This window comes from Xenopus laevis, chromosome 6L (genome assembly GCF_017654675.1).
Source record: "Xenopus laevis strain J_2021 chromosome 6L, Xenopus_laevis_v10.1, whole genome shotgun sequence".
Taxonomy (NCBI): Eukaryota; Metazoa; Chordata; class Amphibia; order Anura; family Pipidae; genus Xenopus; species Xenopus laevis.
The window spans coordinates 102,115,889-102,140,377 of record NC_054381.1 but is presented as its reverse complement, the minus strand read 5'-3'; the positions used below and the strand labels follow the sequence as shown (position 1 = coordinate 102,140,377).

The 24,489-nt window shown below is 37.3% G+C and overlaps 1 protein-coding gene across 2 annotated transcripts in view; it reads left to right on the top strand.

Moving 5' to 3' along the window:
• Positions 1 to 3,271: 3,271 nt before the first annotated feature.
• The window catches only part of cmahp.L (cytidine monophospho-N-acetylneuraminic acid hydroxylase, pseudogene L homeolog), a 69,368-nt gene continuing 48,150 nt past the window's right edge, over positions 3,272 to 24,489 (top strand). Inside the window, exon 1 of one of the 2 annotated variants that reach the window (XM_041565277.1) lies at positions 3,272 to 3,391. In XM_041565277.1, the coding sequence (XP_041421211.1) occupies positions 3,381 to 3,391 (11 nt within the window). In that variant the 5' untranslated portion in view covers positions 3,272 to 3,380. 2 annotated transcript variants of the gene reach the window in all.

Sequence of the window (24,489 nt, the reverse complement as noted above, 5' to 3'; positions counted from 1 at the left end):
GAAAGGCGTTTGGGGAGATTAGTCACCAGGCGACCAAATCTCCCCAAAATGCCCAGTGTGGCCTAACCCTAAAATGACTTTTCGTATAATGTAGAGAGCACAATCTTCTGAGACAACGTTTGGTCAGGCAGAGGAGGCACAAGTCAGAGAGAGGCAAGCAGAGTTGGTGCAGCCTTTGTGGTATTCTACTTGGGTGAGGTAATGCTTTCAATCTATCCATTTATGCAATGATTATTGGCAAGTCAAGGGTTAATGGAGTGCTCATTGGTAATTTTTGCTGTGATCTTAATGACAAGTCTGGGGCTAATGGAGAGCATACAGCAGGGAAAATAAGTATTGAACACGTCAATGATTTTCTCAGTAAATATATCTCTAATTACGCCTTATGGGCAGGTCTGATGCTTTCCCAAGGTTAAAAAGAAAATTTTGCTTCCTATGGGAACAAAAGCAAAAGAGAAGGACAAAAAAGACGCCGGTAAGTGGGTGTGGTTGGCATTTTAAAGGTTTGGGGAGGGTCCTTCTAATGGGAGCAAGGGGGAGGGGCTATCCCAATAAATATTGACATGGAGTTCGACAAGGGAAAGTCCAAATTCAATTTGAATTTAAAATAAATTTAAATATTGAAATGTATCATGTACTGTCTCTTTAAAAATTCAACTTTGACTATTCCCCATCTAAAACCTGCCGAATTGCTGTTTTAGCCTAGGGGGACCTCCTAGAACCTATTTGCAGTCAATTGGTGGACTTTGAAAAATCGGAGTTTTTGTTGGAAAAAACTTTAATTCGGATTCGATCGAATGTGATATTACTGCGATGCGTATGATTAGAATTCGAACGAAAATGGACTATTCACCCGGAAAAAAAAACTTTTTTTAATACATTTTGATGGGTCTTTTTTTTTTCCAATTTCGAGTTGATGGGAGTTAAAAAATTCGACCCTTAAAAAATCTGCCCCAAAATGTTAAAGGTGAACCTCCCCTTTAAGACCTTCATTGTGACCCATGTTTTCCCCTCAGCTATGTTGCTCCCACACCTTGTATCCCCCTGCACCCAGCACCTGTGCCCCCACTTGCAGGAAGAGATGATCTTTGTTAACTCTTAAAGTGAACACCTTTAACCAACTACTCCTTTCCTGGCTTCTTAACAGGTTTGAAGTTCTTCCTCAGTTAATCTCCCCCTGCCCGGTGTCTTCTTCCTGTTCTTTTCCTCCTTTCTTTCTAACTCCCTTTCTTTGTAAGATATATTATCTCATTGGACGTATTCGATTTTTTAAATTTCTTTCTCCGGTTTACTCTGATTTTTGTATGGGGGTGTAACATATTTAACCTGTTAAACAAGGACCACATTCCACTCTCCATTTAACATTCCTATATGACTGGATGAGTTTATTCTTTCTGTTGTATAGTCTCCTCTCTTTAATGTGAGTTTAAAATGAACATGAGACATGAGATATGCAGTAGCTTTCTGATTTATTCAGTAAACCATTCTAGATCTTATCAGTTCCTTCCTCTATATTGCAGTAGAGGTGTTGCTCACCTTAAGGGTAAGGCCACACTGGGCGTTTTGGGGAGATTTGGTCGCCTGACGACTAATCGCCCAGTCTTTGCGGCGACCAATCTCCCCAAACGCCTTCCCTGACTCTGCGCCGGCTAAAATGAAAAAACGCTGGCGCTAATCACATGCGGTGATTCGCTTTCCAAAGTAGCCCAAAGTTGCCTCACGAGGAAACTTCTGAAAACGAATCGACACGTGTGATTAGCGTTCATTTTATTTGATTGTTCGAACCGAAGTAAGTGCATATTCGTTCAAATTCGATTCAAAGTATTTTTTTCAAAGTCCACCAATTGACTCCATGTGGGTTCTAGGAGGTCCCCCACAGGCTCAAACAGCAATTCAGCAGGTTTTAGATGGCAAATGGTTGAAGTCAAAGTTTTAAAGAGACAGTACATGATAAATTTCAATTTAGAATTTTCAAATTTTTTTCAAATTCGAATCTAATTTGGACTATCCCCTAGTCGAAGTACACAAAAATAGCTTGCAATTCAAATTTCTTTACTCTGAATTTTTCAGTTCAACCTTCGATAAATCTGCCCCCAGATGTCTGTAACATCCCAAGTAATTCACACATACAAAGAAAACAAAACAAAAAAGTCCATAAATTCAAGTTATGTGTAATAAAGTGGAATGACACAGGGAACACGCTTACTGAAATGTATTTAATACATAGTAGAAAAGTTTTTGTTGGCAATGACAGGATGAAATTATGTTTTTTCCACTTCTGGATTATGGCCCCAACAGTAAGGTTGGGAAGGTCTTGAGAAAGCTCTTTGTTTTTATCATGAGATTCTTCTTGTGTAATACCTTGGTAATGAGAAACCTTTTTAGGGCTCTTACAGACAAGCGGTTTTTAGCTGCGCTCCCCTGCATTCTGGTTTTATGCGTTCAGCCGCAGGGGAGGAATAGACACACTGAATTCTTTTCAATGGGGCTGTACTCACACAGACACATGTAAGCGCCGAACGCAGGAAAAATGCAAAATGCAAAATGTGATGTAAATGTATTTATATGGAATGATGTACTCTGTAACAACGTCCACTCTCAGCGACCCTTGAGACTCCTCTTCTTCTCTTCTCTCTTTCTCTTCTTTCTCTCACTCTATTTTCTTCTTGTTAAAATTACAAATAAATAAAATCTTAAAAAAAAAATTAAAATGCAAAATGCTGCGTCCCAACCTGCGTTCGGCGCTTACATGCATCTGTGTGAGTACAGCCCCATTGAAAAGAATTCGGCGTCTACTCCTGCACTCCCCTGTGGCTGAACGTATGGACCGGAACGCAGGGGAGCGCAGCTAAAAACGCTTGTCTTTAAGAGCCCTTATAGGCCATCAGTTACGACTAAACCAGCTGATATTAATTTGCTCTGATGGGGGGGCAGGATTGCTTTCTAAATACTGACAGATTTCGGCAGGTTTTTTGACTTTCCATGCTTTTTTGCACCTCCTTTTCTTCATGTGTTCAATACTTGTTCCCAATGTCATTCCACTTTATTACACATTATTTATAAATGATCTCTACAGGCCATGGTAAGTGCATCAATGACGTTCACACCTAATAAACCAGCAAGGGGTAACCCTGCATTGAAGTTTCCTTGAGTGCCAGTGTTTTTCTATTTGTCTATTTAAGTGCATCTATGGCATTTGCTACTGCTACTGTCTTTGCTGTACAAAAAAGGATGTCTCATTCTTTGCAGCTTTACACAAGGTGTGGGAGGAGTACTCTAATTCAGTTACTGTGTACAAGTTTCATTCTCACCATACTCACACTGGAAGCTCAGGAGCTGCTCTAACTTAAGATTTCTTTATAAGCTGCATCTTCCCTACTATGGAACAGAGGTATGTCACTCTTTGGTACAGTGTTTTCCAGGATTTAATTATTCTTTATTGAACAACATTGGGTAACCCTAAGGAAATATCAGTTGGAGGTAAAATGTTGGTTTTCTCTGTGAGAGGGGTCAAGAATATTTTTTAAAGCATCAAAAACAATTACAGTAATTATGTAGTTACTTCAAATGTAGTTACAAGAATGGGACCTGTTATCCAGAATCGGGACATGGGGTGTTCCGGATACTGATCTTTCTGTAATTTGGATCTTCATACCTTAAGTCTACTAGAAAATCATGTAAACATTAAATAAACCCAATAGTCTGGTTTTGCTTCCAATAAGGATTAATTCTATCTCAGTTGGGCTCAAGTAATAGGTAATGTTTTATTATTACAGAGAAAAAAGTCCTAACCATATTCCATATTCCTATAACACAGACCAAAAGGTTCTATGGGGAACAATGTAATTATACATAGAGACATTTTTGGCATATAACTTACTTCAACTCCTCAAGCTACTACCAAACCAGCCAACATGTTCCAACTGGGAGGAAGCACACCAATATATTTGGCAATGCCTTCAAAACATTATTCAGCAGAATGTGGCACAGGCTTCTCCCTTTTGGAAATTGTTCTATGGGGAACTTCAGTAAAAAGAAGAATAATCAAAAAGAGAGATGACATATAGATATTAACATTCTCATTCAATTTTAGACAAAAAGTATTGAACTAAGATGTACAGGTGTGGGACCTGTTATCCAGAATACTTGGAACCTGGGGTTTTCCGGATAACTGATCTTTCAGTAATTTGGATCATCACCTTATGTCTACTAGAACATCTTATAAACATTATATAAACCTTATATGCTGGTTTTGCTTCCAATAAGAATTAATTATATCTCAGTTTGGATCAAGTACAAGGTACTGTTTTATTATTACAGAGAAAAAGGAAATAATTTTTTAAAAAATTGTATTTGGATAAAATGGAGTCTATGGGAGACGGCCTTTCTGTAAATCTGAGCTTTCTGGATAACGGGTTTCCAGATAACGGATCACATACCTGTACCTATAACCAGATCCTTTATGTAATATGTTTATAGAGACATTGCACATGTTTGTACACTATTTGGGCAAAATATATACTTTGTGCAACTTTTTAGAAATAGAATGCAAGTTGTATAATGGAAAGGTGAGTTAGGAAAAATTCTAATTTGCAACAGATTATAGGAAATTGTATTCTTATATTATTATTTGAATACTGAACTGCCCATATATCTGGAAAAGAGCAGTCCTTATAAATTTACTGCAATAAATCTTTATTAGTCATTTTTATTTGGCTTTATACAATACGAGGTAGGAAACTGCAGATTATACTCTAAGATTATCTAAGAAATCTTTGCTGTATATCTTCATGTGTGCATTGAATACATGTCTTACAGAAATAAATTGTGCCATCTCAGACATGCATATGTCCCCCACTTTTCTCTTTATCTACTATAGTCTCTGACCTGTTGCATATCTGGTTCAGCCACCACATACACTGTTGTGTCCAGTCACAGGAGGGACTTTGACACTACTTATCACAGTGATTTTTAAGTGCAAAAAGAGCATTTCATCTGCTATATTTAATACAGGTGTAGGATCTAGAATGTTTAGTAGGGATGGGCGAATTTTTTCACCTTGTTTCGCATTGGAAAGGACACCCACAGACTTGTATGGCGTTGTGCGACAAAAAAAAAGACGTGTGTCAAAATTTTTGGGGCGCCCATAGAATTCAATGGGTGTCGGCGACATTTTGCCGGCGGCTAATTTTTGGAGAAACGGGTCAAATTCGCCCATCCATAATGTTTAGGACTTGAGGTTTTTAGGATAAGTACAGGATACTGTTTTATTATTACAGAGAAAAAGGAGATACATTTTTTAAAATTATAATAATATGCTTTCATACCTCCCAACTGTCTTGTTTTTTGCGGGACTGTCCCCATTTTGACAGCTCAACCTGCAGTCCCGGATTGTTAATGAAATGTCCCGACTTTCTCTTTGATCTCCTACACTGAATTAGCCAGAAAAAGATACAACATTTCGAACTTAATTGGCTTTTGGCAGAGATCCCAGAATATGTGCTAAGTGCACTTTGATACTTTTGTAACAATTTAAGATAAGCAAAGAAGCAATTGTAACAATTTAATATAAGCAAAGGAGCAATTGTAATAATTTAAGATAAACTGGTCTCTCAGGGAAGCTATGACTTGCAGCTTAAATGGCAATTCACCTTCATTAGCAAAACTGTAATAACACATAAAAAACACTTCCATAACCTGACAAACTTTGTAAAATTGGCAACTAGGGGGTGTGGCCACAAAAATGGGCATGGTCATTTTTTGCGCGGCAAATCTTTATGTCCCACTTTCTATTTCCAAAATGTTGAGAGGTATGTGCTTTATATGCTCAAGATATTCTTCCTGTAATTTTGAGATTTCTGAATAATAGGTTTCTGAATAAGGGATCCTGTACCGATATGGGAAAGCAATGCTTATAAATGCAGTTTTTAAATAAATGATGGTTGGGCAGAAAAAAACACACCCCAACTTGTAAATGAACATTTTAAAGTATAACAGTATAACAGTGTCTGCAGAAAGTAGCTGCACAATTTTAAATAAATCACAGTTGTGGAGCATGAGATTTTCTTATAGATTCCTCTATAGGGAGGGATTTTTTCCATAGCAAAAAGCAATGTGCACAGGCACAATAAGAGCCCTGGACAACATCAGGTTTAAACTATTTACTTTTGATTACATATCTTTGTTGGGCTACCAAAACGACATAATGCATATTTATTTGTTACAGTTACAAGCAGCAGGGAATTATTCAAAAAAATTCTCAGCTGTGATAAATAAGTGATGAACACTATACATACTTGACAATCAAAAATATTATCTGGAAGCAGTGATATCATTTCAGATGGCATGTGTGTATGTGTGTTTATGTATTGCTGATATTTCTGCAGAAAAGAATGGACTTAGAATGGGCTGGAATTGTAGTGAGTCTATATTTGAGAGGTTATCAGATCATGTGCAACATCAAGGAGACATCTAGAAAATCTAGCTAGACGGGTTGGAGTTAGATTGCAGATACGTGCAAGCCAGTGTAGTAAAAACTCGATTGTCTGGATTGAAAGAGTGAATATTTGGGAGTCGGCAGTCATCACTTGCTTTGTAGGATATATTCAATAGAATTCTGGAATAAATAGGACACAGTGTTCTTTGAGTCTACCCATCTAAAAATACAAAAGCAATTGTGAAATTCATAATCGGAGCTTGTCATAATATTTATATAAGACATTGAACTAACATATTGGAATCTGGAAATTGCATGTTGGTTGATTTGTGCATTCTTATCCTTTATTAAAAATATGACCCTGAAATAGTGCTCCAGTTTACTAATAAGAATTATGTGAGAACTATGAGACTGATGTGATTCCTGGCTAAATATGTGTCCTAAGAAGTAGACCAATAAAAAAGAGGTCGATTTCAGATACATTGTATCATTAGTTGGTCAGCACCATAGGCTAAAAAGGAATACAACAACAAAAAATGACTAAAACAAAATAGTGTAATACTGACTTTAGCAGTAACGACTCATAAGTGTGTATGTGCACATTAGAAAAGGTAAATTTGTCCTTTAACCACAAAACCAAAGAATCATATAGAGTTAAACCCTGTTGCTTTCCAAACTCCAGGTACAACATAGCGAGTTCACTTCAATTTGGCCAAACATGCAGTTTGTGACACTCCTTTTGTAAGTGGTAATAATGCTATCTAGACGGGTTGGAGTTAGATTGCAGATACGTGCAAGCCAGTGTAGTAAAAACTCGATTGTCTGGATTGAAAGAGTGAATATTTGGGAGGCGGCAGTCATCACTTGCTTTGTAGGATATATTCAATAGAATTCTGGAATAAATAGGACACAGTGTTCTTTGAGTCTACCCATCTAAATCAAAGTTTTTGTTGGAAAAAACTTTGATTCGGATTCGATCGAATGTGATATTACTGCGATGCGTATGATTAGAATTCGAACGAAAATGGACTATTCACCCGGAAAAAAAACCTTTTTTTATACAATTTGATGGGTCTTTTTTTTTTCCAATTTTGAGTTTTCGACCCTTAAAAAATCTGCCCCAAAATGTTAAAGGTGAACCTCCCCTTTAAGACCTTCATTGTGACCCATGTTTTCCCCTCAGCTATGTTGCTCCCACACCTTGTATCCCCCTGCACCCAGCACCTGTGCCCCCACTTGCAGGAAGAGGTGATCTTTGTTAACTCTTAAAGTGAACACCTTTAACCAACTACTCCTTTCATATTCCTTCCCTGGCTTCTTAACAGGTTTGAAGTTCTTCCTCTCCCCCTGTCCGGTGTCTTCTTCCTGTTCTTTTCCTCCTTTCTTTCTAACTCCCTTTCTTTGTAAATTATATTATCTCATTGGACGTATTCGATTTTTTAAATTTCTTTCTCCGGTTAACTCTGATTTTTGTATGGGGGTGTAACATATTTAACCTGTTAAACAACGACCACATTCCACTCTCCATTTAACATTCCTTTTTGACTGGATGAGTTTATTCTTTCTGTTGTATAGTCTCCTCTCTTTAATGTGAGTTTAAAATGAACATGAGACATGAGATATGCAGTGGCTTTCTGATTTATTCAGTAAACCATTCTAGATCTTATCAGTTCCTTCCTCTGTATTGCAGTAGAGGTGTTGCTCACCTTAAGGGTAAGGCCACACTGGGCGTTTTGGGGAGATTTGGTAGTCTGGCGATGAATCGCCTCGTCTTTGCAGCGACCAATCTCCCCAAACGCCTTCCCTGACTCTGCGCCGGCTAAAATGAAAAAACGCTGGCGCTAATCACATGCGGCGATTCATTTTCCCTTCATTGAAGTTTCCTTGAGTGCCAGTGTTTTTCTATTTGTCTATTTAAGTGCATCTATGGCATTTGCTACTGTCTTTGCTGTGCAAAAAGGGATGTCTCATTCTTTGCAGCTTTACACAAGGGGGCTTGTTTATCAACACTGGGCAAATTTGCCCAAGGGCAGTTATCTATAGCAACCAATCAGTGATTGGCTTTTTAGCAGCAATTTGATTGGTTGCCATTGGTTACTGCCCTAGGGCAAATTTGCCCAGTGTTGATAAATGACCCCCAAGGTGTGGTAGGAGTACTCTAATTCAGTTACTGTGTACAAGTATCATTCTCACCAAGCTCAGGAGCTGCTCTAACTTAAGATTTCTTTATAAGCTGCATCTTCCCTACTATGGAACAGAGGTATGTCACTCTTTGGTACAGTGTTTTCCAGGATTTAATTATTCTTTATTGAACAACATTGGGTAACCCTAAGGAAATATCAGTTGAAGGTTAAATGTTGGTTTTCTCTGTGAGAGGGGTCAAGATTATTTTTTAAAGCATCAAAAATAATTACAGTAATTATGTAGTTACTTCAAATGTAGTTACAAGTATGGGACCTGTTATCCAGAATCGGGACATGGGGTGTTCCGGATACTGATCTTTCTGTAATTTGGATCTTCATACCTTAAGTCTACTAGAAAATCATGTAAACATTAAATAAACCCAATAGTCTGGTTTTGCTTCCAATAAGGATTAATTCTATCTCAGTTGGGCTCAAGTACAAGCAACTGTTTTATTATTACAGAGAAAAAAATCCTAACCATATTCCATATTCCTTTAACACAGACCAAAAGGTTCTATGGGTCAAAACATTATTCAGCAGAATGTGGCACAAGCTTCTGCTGAATTCTGCTGAATAAATGTTTTAAAGGCATTGTTGGCAAATGTATTGGTGTGCTTCCCTTGTGGAAATTGTTCTATGGGGAACTTCAGTAAAAGTGTTTATTGATTAACAATGTTTTTAGCCTAGATTGATATCAGGTACAATATATCATTCATTATTGCCTACATAATAAGGGTTATCTTCAATGTGTACACTTTAAATCATAAAAGAATTGGACTCCTATATTTTCACATTTTCAATTTTTTTGTCTGGCAGAGTAGGTGAGGGGTAGAAAACTGCTTCTATTAAAACCCTTCATGTAAGAGAAGAATGTATAACATTATTGTTTAAATAAAGCTCTTGGTCATAAAGAAAAAGAAGAATAATCAAAAAGAGAGATGACATATAGATAGTAATAGCTGCTTTTATTAATATGTATGGAAAAAATCATTCTCATTCAATTTTAGACAAAAAGTATTGAATTAAGATGTACAGGTGTGGGACCTGTTATCCAGAATACATGGGACCTGGGGTTTTCTGGATAACTGATCTTTCAGTAATTTGGATCTTCATACCTTATGTCTACTAGAACATCTTATAAACACCATATAAACCTAATATGCTGGCTTTGCTTCCAATACGAATAATTATATCTTAGTTTGGATCAAGTACAAGGTACTGTTGTATTATTACAGAGAAAAAGGAAATAATTTTTAAAAAAATTGTATTTGGATAAAATGGAGTCTATGGGAGACCGCCTTTCCGTAAATCTGAGCTTTCTGGATAACGGGTTTCCAGATAATGGATCACATACCTGTACCTATAACCAGATCCTTTATGTAATATGTTTATAGAGACATTGCACATGTTTGTACACTATTTGGGCAAAATATATACTTTGTGCAACTTTTTAGAAACAGTATGCAAGTTGTATAATGGAAAGGAGAGTTAGGAAAAGTTCTAATTTGCAAGCAGATTATAGGAAATTGTACTTATATTATTATTTGAATACTGAACTGCCCATATATCTGGAAAAGAGCAGTCCTTATAAATTTACTGCAATAAATGTTATTTTTTATTAGTCATCTTTATTTGGATTTATACAATACGAGGCAGGAAACTGCAGATTATACTCTAAGATTATCTAAGAAATCTTTGCTGTATATGTTCATGTGTGCATTGAATACATGTCTTACAGAAATAAATTGTGCCATCTCAGACATGCATATGTCCCCCACTTTTCTCTTTATCTACTATAGTCTCTGACCTGTTGCATATCTGGTTCAGCCACCACATACACTGTTGTGTCCATTCACAGGAGGGACTTTGACACACTTATCACAGTGATTTTTAAGAGCAAAAAGAGCATTTCATCTGCTATATTTAATACAGGTGTAGGATCTAGAATGTTTAGTAGGGATGGGTGAATTTTTTCACCTTGTTTCGCATTGGAAATGACACCCATAGACTTGTATGGCGTCGTGCGACAAATAAAAGACATGCGTCAAAATTTTTTGGGCGCCCGTAGACTTTAATGGGTGTTGTCGACATTTCACCGGCGGCTAATTTTTGGCGAAACGGGTCAAATGTTTAGGACTTGGGGTTTTTAGGATAAGTACAGGATACTGTTTTATTATTACAGAGAAAAAAGGAGATACATTTTTTAAAATTATAATAATAATATGGTTTCGTACCTCCCAACTGTCTTGTTTTTTGTGGGACTGTCCCCATTTTGACAGCTCAACCTGCAGTCTTGTCCCGACTTTCTCTTTGATCTCCTGCACTGAATTAGCCAGAAAAAGATACAACATTTCGAACTTAATTGGCTTTTGGCAGAGATCCCAGAATATGTGCTAAGTGCACTTTGATACTTTTGTAACAATTTAAGATAAGCAAAGAAGCAATTGTAACAATTTAATATAAGCAAAGAAGCAATTGTAACAATTTAAGATAAACTGGTCTCTCAGGGAAGCTATGACTTGCAGCTTAAATGGCAATTCACCTTCATTAGCAAAACTGTAATAACACATAAAAAACACTTCCATAACCTGACAAACTTTGTAAAATTGGCAACTAGGGGGTGTGGCCACAAAAATGGGCATGGTCATTTTTTGCGCGGCAAATCTTTATGTCCCACTTTCTATTTCCAAAATGTTGAGAGGTATGTGCTTTATATGCTCAAGATATTCTTCCTGTAATTTTGAGATTTCGGAATAATAGGTTTCTGAATAAGGGATCCCGTACCGATATGGTAAATAAATGATGGTTTGACAGAAAAAAACACACCCCAACTTGTAAATGAACATTTTAAAGTATAACAGTATAACAGTGTCTGCAGAAAGTAGCTGCACAATTTTAAATAAATCACAGTTGTGGAGCATGAGATTTTCTTATAGATTCCTCTATAGGGAGGGATTTTTTCCATAGCAAAAAGCAATGTGCACAGGCACAATAAGGGCCCTGGACAACATCATGTTTAAACTATTGCTTATATTTCTGAAGAAGAAGAAAATAATATTGTGCAACATCAAGGCAGGCGCGCTTCAGGTTGTTTTGCCGCCTGAGGCAGCGTTTAAAATGCCGCCGTCGTACTTACCTTAAAATCGCCAATGAGGGTCCAGGGGGGGCCGCATTGCCAGCGCAGAGAGCGAAATTGCGCTCTCTGCGCTAGAAAAGCCGAATTTCCAGTTTAGAAACCGGAAATTTGGATCTTAAAGTTACAAGGAGCGGCTTTTTGCCGCCCCTTGTAACTGCTGGGGAGATGCCGCCTGAGGCAAGGTACTCACCTTGCCTCATGGCAGAAACGCCCCTGCATCAAGGAGACATCTAGAAAATCTAGCTAGACGGGTTGGAGTTAGATTGCAGATACGTGCAAGCCAGTGTAGTAAAAACTCGATTGTCTGGATTGAAAGAGTGAATATTTGGGAGTCGGCAGTCATCACTTTCTGGAATAAATAGGACACAGTGTTCTTTGAGTCTACTCATCTAAAAATACAATAAGCAATAGTGAAATTCATAATAGGAGCTCGTCATAATATTTATATAAGACATTGAAATAACATATTGGAATCTGGAAATTGCATGTTGGTTGATTTGTGCATTCTTATCCTTTATTAAAAATATGACCCTGAAATAGTGCTCCAGTTTACTAATAAGAATTATGTGAGAACTATGAGACTGATGTGATTCCTGGCTAAATATGTGTCCTAAGAAGTAGACCAATAAAAAAGAGGTCGATTTCAGATACATTGTATCATTAGTTGGTCAGCACCATAGGCTAAAAAGGAATACAACAACAAAAAATGACTAAAACAAAATAGTGTAATACTGACTTTAGCAGTAACGACTCATAAGTGTGTATGTGCACATTAGAAAAGGTAAATTTGTCCTTTAACCACAAAACCAAAGAATCATATAGAGTTAAACGCTGTTGCTTTCCAAACTCCAGGTACAACATAGCGAGTTCACTTCAATTTGGCCAAACATGCAGTTTGTGACACTCCTTTTGTAAGTGGTAATAATGCTGACTTACCGTCAAATAAACTGAGGCCCAAGGGGAATCTTTGTCTAGTTGTTGATCTGTTTATAGATTAAAGAGCTAAGCAGTGCCCATATCAATGTTAATTTTTATTGAAACAAAATAGAATGTAAAAACATCTTGTGCTTGTCATTATTACATCGTACTTGCTCTTCTTTTTTTGTAAGGGGTAAAATTGAGGCTGGTGTTCTCTTTCTATGGTACCTGATCAGAATTTACTTCAGATATACATTATATTATACATTATATTATACATAGGAGGTGTCACAGTTGAAGGTACATAAAGACACTCAGACTGGCGGAACCCCAACTGAAGAGCTATTGAACTTTTCTTCTCTAAGAGAACAGTAGAAGAACAGCACAATGGCTTAGAAATGAAACGTGATACCACATTGTACCAGAACAAGACCACTGTATAACCATTTCCCCTTAATTCCAGTGCATTCCATTAACTGTACACTGTGTCGCTACATGCAGACAGAAGCTGTGTTTGTCAGTGCAGCTACAGGGAGATGATGTTTAGAGCTGATTGCTTCTCTTTACATGAATAAAAACTGCAAGTTTAGAGCAGCAGAATCAACACTCTGTATGGAGTCTGGAGGCTTCTTCCCAGCAGTTTCTAGGAGGAGAAACTCATGCAGGAGGAGAAGATGCAACACGATTCTCCAGGGCACTAAATCTGCTTAAAAAGTTATCTTTATTTCAAACAACTTACGTTTCACAGTACTATTACAAGTCTGTATCAATGGGGAATATCTTTTTTGTTGATACGCCCATTTCTATTAGTGTTTTACCCCTGTGCCATACATATCATGTCGGGAGATGGGGAAATCCAATCATTTGAGGATTCGAACGATCGGATCTTTGCATCTATGGCGAGCTTTACCCATTTCGTGCCTACATGGGACACGTTATTATAGGCTAGTAACAAAAACAAAACACTGAATTTAAAGGAACTTAATTCAGTCATAGAGCTCTTATTCCAACCAACCACAAGCTAGGTAATTCCAGTGCCCTCTCTATAACAGATAAAGGATATCCCAGTTTCAAAAAACATTCTTTCATTGTTTAATTCCCTTTTATTATTATCTGTACACATTTGCCAGCATAAATTGTGAAATAGGTAAACTGTTTTGGACTAGAGCTGTCAAATCTCAGCAATGCATTTCTGACTGTTATCTTATTGTCAGGATCATCTGGGTTTCAATCTCTGGGGTGATTGTTCCAGGAACTATGCACTTTCCTTTTGAGCCACTGGAGGCTTTCATGGCTGCCTCTGATCAGTCCTATTTTCATATTCATTATATTCTGTCTGCTCCCTTGTTTCAGCCCACTTCATTAGTCTCATGTTTTTGTCACCCCCCTAATCAGAACCCCTTATAAAACTGCCCCTGACCATAACTCCTGGCTTGGTCATTTTGCATCCTAGCCCTGTTCTTATTATTCCGTGTCTTGATTCCTGTTACCTGTTCCTGGATTCCTGTTCTCGAGGCCCTTCCGTGTTCCTGATTCCCAGTTTTGCTCCAGTTCTCCTGTTGCCTCCTTACCTGTCTTGTTGGATTTCCCAGTTATGACCTTGGCCTGATTACTGGACTCTGTTTGGCTGCTGCCTGACCTGACTACAGCCTATTTATTGGACACTGTTTTTGTCTGCCGATTCCTTATTTCACTAACTGGTATATTATTTAATATTTCCATCAACCACATGTTTTGTTTTTGCCTCATGAAACCTTATTTTTCTTCACCATGTCTCTAAGACTCAGTACCACTATTTTTGGTTATACTCCTGGTTCACCCCTATACAGGCTCCCATCTGATTATTTAAGCTCCGTGTCCTATCCTTACACTTAAAAAGGAGATGTAACATCTATAGTAGGAAGGAGCAACAACCTGCAGACTCAAATTGATGGAGACACTCACTGGTGATGGGTAGAATCTGTAAAAAGGGGCATTAGTTATAATAAGAAATCCCCTATGAAGACAACCCAAGGAAAGGTGAGGTTGAAGAAAGAGTTATTTTTCCATAGTTACCATGGATGGCACAAAGTTACTCCTGGTAACTTTAAAAGACAAATTTCTGTTTTTTAAACTAAATTGTCATGGGAGCCCCACCATGTATCCCTCCCACCTTTAACCAGTCCCATCCTACTCAAATACACCCACCTTTCCTCTTTCCCCTCCTTTGTCTCACGTCAGGAGACATAAGAACATGTGAAACAGTGGTGTGTTAGTTCTTGCATCCATTTTCAACGGATAATTGATAAGTTGCAGGGTGTATATGCAATTGACCTGAAAAAAAGTGACCAGCTTTTCAAAGTGAAATCTGGGGACACATCTGAAAGTGGTGGTGTACAGTGCTCCATGTTAATAACTTAGATCCCACCCATTTTTGGTCACACACCCACAATCCATTCCCCTGTGCATACCCCCTAAATGTTTTTACCCCCTCTCAGCCTGCCTAATAATTTACTCCACTTTCAACAAAAAAGTGATATGTCTTTCATTTCCCAGGAGTACTGGGGTGTTTTCTGACCAAAGATTTTTAAGTGAAAGCAGTATTCAGTTGTATGAAATTAAATCAAATGTGAAAAACTGTCTATGCAAAAATTTGGGCACCCTTGTAATTTTGCTAATTCTAATGTATGCAACTGCTAAATACTGATTACTGGCAACACCAAATTGGTTGGATTAGCTTGTTAAGCCTTAAACTTCATAGACAGGTGTGTCCATGTGTCCAGAAAAGGTACAGTATTTAAGGTGGCCAATTGCAAGTTCTGCTTCTGTTAGACTCTCCTTTGGAAGAGTGACCGCATGGGATCCTCAAAGCAACTCTCAAAAGTTCTTCAAACAAAGATTATTCAGTATCATAGTTTAGGGGAAGGCTATAAGAGCCATCTCAGAAGTTTCAACTGTAAGGAATCAAATCAGGAAATAGAAGGCTATAGGAACAGTTGCTGTAAACCCCAGGTCTGGCAGGCCAAGAAAAATACAGGAGCGACATATGTGGAGGATTGTGAGGATGGTTACAGACAACATAAAGATCAACTCCAAAGACCTGCAAGAACATGTTGCTGCAGATGGTGTATCTGTACATGGTGCTACAATTCACCGCAATTAGCACAAAGAACATCTGTATGGCAGGGTAATGAGAAAGAAGCCCTTTCTGCACTCACGCCACAAACAGCCGCTTGTTATATGAAAAAACTCATTTAGACAAATCACAGTTATTTTGGAACAAAGTGCTTTCGACTGATGAGACAAAAATTTAGTTATTTGGTCATAACAAAAGAGCTTTGCATGGCAGAAGAACACTGCATTCCAAGAAAAACACCTGCTACCTACTGTCAAATTTGGTGGAGGTTCCATCATGCTGTGGGGCTGTGTGGCTAGTTCGGGGACTGGGGCCCATGTTAAAGTCGAGGGTCGGATGATTTCAACCCAATATCAACAAATTCTTCAGGATAATATTCAAGCATCAGTCACAAAGTTGAAGTTACCCAGGGGTTGGATACTCCAACAAGACAATGACCCTAAACACACTTTTGTATGGACGAATGGTGAAAAATTCCACCATCCAGACTCATCAAAGGCTATAGGGGGCGTCAATTAGCGATTGTTAATATTGTAACATTTCTAGATAGTGAATGAAACAATGTTACCTTTATCCCCCTGCCTGGAGATTGTTGTGAAAACTGTGGATAAATCAATAAAAGTACACTTTGGATTTGAAATATTTTATTTGGTTTTCACAATAAACCATAAAAATCAATATGATAACAAATAGTATGCAGAATAAGAAGATTAATACAATGACATATTAAACAGAATGAATAATTTACATTGAAGTAATATGTAAAATAAAATAGAAACTAACAAGAACTATCACTAACTAAGCCAGTGGACACATAGAAAAAGTACACTTTGAATGCTCTCAGCTTGTCAGTGATAAGCAACTCTCGTAAATAATTTGCTATGTCTTTTACTGCTCGCGTACGGAAGAAGAGTTGTATGCAATCTTGTAGCGAAAGTCAGTTGTTATAAGTTATAGTGTGTAGTACAAAGAAAGTTATAATCTGTTTTGACAAGGAATGAAATATACACTAAGCTCTGAGTCGGTTAATCCACCCAGCACAACTATTTACTATTTGCTCGTAACGCTGGTTCATAGATACGAGAAGAGGAATCAGCAAAATTGTTGTATCATGTCACCGATCTCTTAAAATGGGTTTATGTAGATACGAGTAGAGGAATCAGGAAAACAGAATAGAAAGCAAAAATAAAAAAGTAAAAAATAAATATATGTCAATAAAAATATATATGTCAACTCAGTATAACCCCCCCGTGGGACAGATGATTCTTACGTGCATCAGTGAATTGCCATATTAGGCCAAAAACATTATCATTATTCCATTCATCACGTTAACCATTGGCAAGGAAAACAAGGTTTTTAGAGCAAGAAAGAATGTTTAAAATAATTGAAAAAGCGTAGAACCGGACAAAGTGCAAATAAGAAAAACATAAGAAAAAAATAAAATAAAATAAAAAAAACTAATTAAGGAATACGTTCCCTAGAGAAACCCGTGGTAACCCTCAATTGTTCTTATTGGATTTGTGACAATCTGTTGTTCTATTTTGTAAACAGTCAATGGACTCTAACTTCCACTCTGTCTCGTCTTAGGCGAAGTCGCTATAACTTCTATCGCCCTTGCTCCATGTGTTGGAATCGGTATCCATCAGGAAATCTAACAGGCTAGACCCTGTTAATTTCAGGTCTAAATTGTATCATGAGGGACTGGTTTGTCGTTGTGGTCTCGGAATCCAATCACTCGTCATCCAATTTCAACATTCCTATTATCTCCCGCGGCCGTTCACTGTAATTCACTACGGTCCCATATTGCTCGATGATGTTAATTGGTCAGTCAAAACAGATAACTGTTGTGTTACAGTTTTATGGGAATCTCCGTGAATTTAGCTTTACCGTTCTGAATGGCGGTCCTTCTTGAACCACTATCATCCTTGTTATGTCATTTATTTCTTCTTATTGGTAGATAGTTAGGGTTTCCTTTTGCTATGTCACATTATTTGGAGTCAGCGTTTAATTACTCCAACAGTTGCTCATTTAAGGGTTCACTGATTTGTTGCTAGGGTACTTTCATATGGTTACTTCTCATTGCAACAAAAAATTTACTTTGTGCATGTATAGTTATGTTCTGTTCACGATTAAGCCCAAAACCAAAAATCAGTACAAAAATAGAAAAAGTAAACATCATTAGGAAATTTTTTTTTGTATAAAAATGAAAAATTACAAACACCAATATAATAAGGGATAAGGGATCCTATATATATATATATATATATATATATATATATATATATATATATATATATATATATATATATATAGATATATATAGATATATATATATATATATATACATACATATATATATATATATACATATATATATATATATAAAAGTAGAATAAAGGCTGTTGCACAACAGGGTCTTGCAAAAAAATGATTTTTATTTCAAAAATCGACGTTTCGACCCTCACTGGGGCCTTTGTCAAGATACTAAAAATTACAAACAATGAGCTTTAAATAGGCAAACTCACAAAGCCACGCCAAGACACCAACCCCCACCAAGTGAAAAAAGTCCAACAGATCAGGCATAGCCTTCCCAGCATGCTCGTTTGTCCCAAGTCAGAATCTAAAAGGTGAAAAAAGTGAAAAAACACATATATTTGTAGATAAAAAGCCATAAGTTACATTCCAATAAGCAGGATAAGAACCATAAATATGTATCAAACGTTAAAAAATACTCCATTAGCGGCTATTTAAGAATGATACAAAAGAGCAATATTCGTTAAGGCCCCTTGGGGAAACTGTATTCAAAGTCTGTATCCAGAAAGTTTCTCTTTGTAACAATAATTTACTCCAATCTCCTCCTCTTCTGGGTTTAGTTACAATGTCAATGCCCATGAAGCAAAGGTGGGAGGGCCATGTCCTTTTTCCAGATAATGTTTATATAAGGCAATGTCACTTCTGCCTGTTTCAAATGCGGCCCGTAATGATGAGCGATGGTTGCCCATTCTCTCCCTTAAAGTGTTCTGTGTTTTCCCCACATACATGAGGCCACATGGACATTTTATTATATGGACAACGTGAGTACTGGTACACATAATGCGGTGCTTAATAGAAATATTTTTGCCTGAGTGTGGATGCTGGAAGTACGAACCAGTGATCATATTTCGGCATGTAGTACAACCTGAACATGTTCCATAGAATTTGGGGAAACTAAGGCGGAGGATATAATATCTCCCTGGAGATTAAAGGGGAACTATGATCCTATTTCAACTAACAACAGCATTAAAGTGTTTTTACAAACCATTGATCATGAAATTTCCAAAATGTCACCAGAAATAACTAGAACTCATCCTAATCTAACACCAGAGGAAAGACAAGCTATTGGAACCTTAAAAAAAGACCCCTCTATCATTATCCGTCCTGCTGATGGAGGTGGGATTGTTGTAATGAATTATATAGATTATAGATCTGAACTCCTGAGACAATTGATGGATGAAAAAACCTATTTAGAATTAAAAGGGGATCCTACAGATAATTTTAAATTACAATTAAGAGCAACATTACAACAAGCCCTAGAGGCCAATTGGATCAACCTTGACCTATATAAATATTTGTTACCTGAATACCCTATTTGTCCTGTATTATATTGTTTACCTAAAATACATAAACATCTAACCAACCCTCCCGGACGCCCTATCGTATCTTCTACCAACAGCTTATTTTACCCCTCTGGACGATATTTAGATTTTCTCTTACAGGATTCAGTAAAAGCTTTGCCATACTACTTGTGGGACACCCCTCACTTTTTGGAATTGATATCCACAATAACATTACCCCAAGGCGAAGTGATTTTGGCAAGTCTTGATGTGAGCAGTTTATATACCATAATCCCCCATGATGAGGGTATTAGAGCTGTTTGTGACATTTTACAAAACTCCTCACATTATGATGGTCCACCAATTACGTTTATATACAACCTATTGGAATTAACATTGAAATTAAACTTTTTCAAATTTGAGAACACGTACTACTTGCAGAAAGAGGGCACAGCTATGGGTGCAGCAATGGCTCCGGCCTATGCCAACTGCTTCATGTCTGTTTATGAGAACTCACACATTATACCACAATATATGAGTAACCTGATTGCATACTATCGCTACATTGACGATATATTTATAATATGGCATGGCGATGAAGTCTCGTTGGAGAATATGGTACACACACTCAATCTACTGCCAACCCCTGTAAAATTGACTTTGAACAAAGGGGGCGATCAAGTCCAATTTCTGGATGTCCAAGTCTTTAAATGTGGTTCTTCATTAGGTTATAAATTATACCGGAAACCCACAGATCGAAATACGATCCTTCATTATAATAGCTTCCACCCCGCAAGTTCTAAGAATAGTGTTCCATACTCACAATTCTTACGGACTTTACGTAATAATTCAGATACCGATATCTGTGCCACTCAACTAAAGGAGACATACAGTAGATTTCAGGTACTGGGGTACAAACATGAATTGTTGGATCAGGCCTTAACACGTGCTAAAAATAATGCACATAGACCCACTGAGAAGAACACAAAACTGGAGAGATTTGTGATTACCTCACAATATACATCAGCTTCTAAACCCATACGGAACATAGTAGATCAAAATTGGCAAATTCTGGGCAGTGATAAAACTTTACCAAAAATACTAAGTCAAAAACCACTATGGGGATACAGCAGAGGAAGAAATCTGCGGGAAATTTTGACGCCCTCTGATCCCCAACGCTGCTATGAAAAGAAGCCTTCTCTTTTTGCCCCCTTAAAATATGGTTGCTATAAATGTTCAGGTTGTACTACATGCCGAAATATGAACACTGGTTCGTACTTCCAGCATCCACACTTATTTCTATTAAGCACCGCATTATGTGTACCAGTACTCACGTTGTCTATATAATAAAATGTCCATGGCTGTCGCTATTAGGCACTTCTCCACTTTTCCTCTGAGCAGCGGCTCAGGAGCCACAGGGAGCTGCGGCTACTGCGTCCGCTGCTAGTATGCTAATTTTCGGGTTGCCAAGTGACGGGAACTAGGCAACGGGCGGGTATACTGGTGTTCATTGCGCATGGGAGCACACCCACCTCCACTAGACGCTGCGATTGGCGGAAGCAGGTCTGACAACCGCTTTGATTGGACGTTTCTCCATTGGCCCCCGGGCCTGTCAGCACTTCTGATTGGGTAAGGACGGCTCTGCACAATAGTGTGGGGTTCTTTGGCACAGAGATAGTAGTTTCGGAAAAAGGTTTATATACTTATATGCCTGTATGCATTTTATTCCCTTCACTTTCTATTACACCTTACACTGCTTGTCCCCCTTTTCCCTCCTCTCCCTCGCACCTCACGTGTAGCCAGTAGTAGAAGCCCGCAAAAGGGCATATAAGAACTGGGTTGCGTCTGGGATTAGTGCGTTCCACACATGGAACCAGCACTAGGCAGGCAGGTATACTTCTATCCGTGCCCACACACTAGATAATCGATATATCAGCAATTCACAACTGCAGAACCAAAGGGTACAGGACAGCCCTGGCACGGTGGTATATGGTCAGTAGATAGTGTTGGAAAAGGATAAAAACATATATATATATATATATATATATATATATATATATATATATATATATATATATATATATATATGTATATATATATATGTACAAAACAGTCTTGAAAAAACCGCACTCACAGGACTTGTAAAGATGAAAAAAAGAAAAGTTTTATTACGACGTTTCGGCTCTAATACTAGAGCCTTCCTGAGGAAGGCTCTAGTATTAGAGCCGAAACGTCGTAATAAAACTTTTCTTTTTTCATCTTTACAAGTCCTGTGAGTGCGGTTTTTTCAAGACTGTTTTGTACATACTATCTGTAACCTGCACCCAGGCAGTCGGCCTTGATTGTATGAGTGCTCCAGCCTGATGAGATTTATATATGTATATATATATATATATATATATACATAGACAAGAGTCCTCTGCACTCAACCCATTATCAATATATTTAAGACAGAGACATCAAAAAAATATCTAATCAAAAAATAAAACCGTACTCCAAGGTCTGGAAATAGTGAAAAAAGTGGAAGATTGAAGTGCGGTTTTATTTTTTGATTAGATAGCTATGTTATAACCAGCACCCAGGCAGTTGCCTGTATTGCGAGTGCACCACTATATATATATATATATATATATATATATATATATATATATATATATATATATATATATATATATACTGTATATAGACAAATACAAGAGTTCCTCTGCACTCAACCCAGACATTAAGACATTTTGTGCATACAGCTACTTAAACAAAACAGGGATTGTTTGTCCATATATTGGAATATATTTAAGCTGGCCAACTACGTCAAAGTCATCCCATATCTGGCCAGTCCTATGCTCAATTTTCATCTGATTCATGAAGAATTCTATTGCTTCATTTTACATTTTACACAGGGACTACGTTTTACATGCAACATATAATATGATTCCATTCAAGTAATACAATTTCACATTTCAAAAAGGTGAAGATACTTGAAGATTGCTAGCATGTCATTTGAAAGTTAACTAATACTGTTATCATAGAACTAACAAACGGTACACTCAAGCATGACCAAGTGGAGGTCTACATTATATTCATAGCAGAAAAAAAACTCTTTCTACTGGTCTACTGGTACCTTGCTTACTGGTAAACACGTGCTACTTGCTAATTCAGCAGTAAAATCCTAGCACGTCATTGGAAAGTTAACTATACTGTTATCATAGAACAAATAAACTGTACAATCAAGCATGACCAAGCGAAGGTCCACTGTACATCATATACATAGCAGAAAAAAAACCCTCTTTCTATTGGTGTCTTGCTTCCTGGTAAACACTTGCTACGTGCTAATTCAGCAGTAAATTTCTAGAACGTCATTGGAAAGTTAACTAATGCTGTTATCATAGACTTAACAAACTGTACACTCAAGCATGACCAAGTGGAGGTCTACATCATATTCCTAGCAGAAAAAAACTCTTTGTACTGGTGCCTTGCTTCCTGGCAAACAAAGTGTAATTTTTTTTAAACTCAGAAGAAGGAACCATTTATTTAAAATTGGAAAAACAGACCTTATCTCTCTCGGATAGTTTGCCTGAATTCCATTCCTGCAATTTTGTAAAACATTTTAAACAATTTAATCAAACATCATTCTACTTTATAGTTAATAGATCTAAATTACTGATGAAAAATGAAAACTGAATTAAACATTAAGGTGACCATACGCATGTAGATTAAAGCTGCCAATATCAGTCCTTTAGACCAATTAGACAGTCTATCTGCTCATGTATGGGGCGATCCAAGAGGTCTCCATGATCAATATCAGGCCACAAATTGGCCAGATATCGTTCGGGCAGGTTTGATTTTTCTTGGTAATCCAGGATTGCATCAGCTAGTTGATGCAGTCATCATCCCGTCTGCGCCCATTTACTTTGTTGTAATCGGATCATTTGGCCCTAGGGCTGAATCTGTTGTACCCTACATTCAACTCCTTCCATGCCAACCTTCGCCACTGCTAAACCACAAATCCAACCACAACCCTTGCGATTTGTAAAGGACTGTGCATAGCTCCCATTCTTTACCCCCAAGTTAATAGCTAAATGGAGAAGACACAGATAAAGGAGGACTTATGACTGACATTTTAGGTACACAATTAAGATCAGGTAAGGTTTTAGAGCACAGGGATTTATGCAAAGAATACCTGGGACTTGTACATTTCTTGGGCCCTTTCAGGGGGCGGCAGTCTTCAAATAGAGTCTGTACCCATGGAACAGGGACTCATATAAGCTTACTGTTATATATAGTGCTTTGGGATATTAGACATGGAGAGGCATATTCAATTCAAATCAAAATTAGAATTTAGGAATTCTCAAGTTTTTCCTTAATCGAAAACTCTACCAACTCCCTCAATGCAATCGATTTAAACCATGAGAAAATGTAAAACCAGCAAAACCATATTTCACTCATCATTTTCAATGAGTCCTAACAAGTTAAAATAAAATTGTGAAAATCTTGAGAAACATGACTTTCTACATGAACTGGGCAGCAATTACAGTAGATGCCACATTTTTACATTTGAGTCTTTTGCACTAAATGCATCTCATTAAATGATAAAACATTCAAATTCTTAAAAAGTTGTGGGTATTACCACAAAATAACTCAAATCACGGTAAAAAAATTTACATTTTCCATAATTCCCAGATATATGTGTACAGGAGAACTGTACTGGGAGGTACATAATAAGTTTCTATTTTTAAAAATTGAGCAGTTTCTTGATTGATTTCTGGAGATATGGTGTAGTCATGCTGTGCTATGGTTATTTATTTAGAATATGGTTCTTTAAATTTTTTGTGTGTGGGAATTTAAACAAATAATCTAAATTTGTGTAACAGTTGTAAACACTGTGTTTGTGGTTTTCTTCCTATTCCTTATGATAGTGAAGTAGCCCAACTCTGCACTGGAGCCTGGGAGTTGTTTAAAGGCTACCAAACACTAAAATATCCTGAGTGGAGAAGCAACCACCACTGCTGTTAGTGCTGACAACAAAACATATGATGCTTGCAAGGAATTGAAACAGATGTTTTTCCAAGTCTATAAAGTCTAATGGTATACAAATAAGTGGGGAATAGACA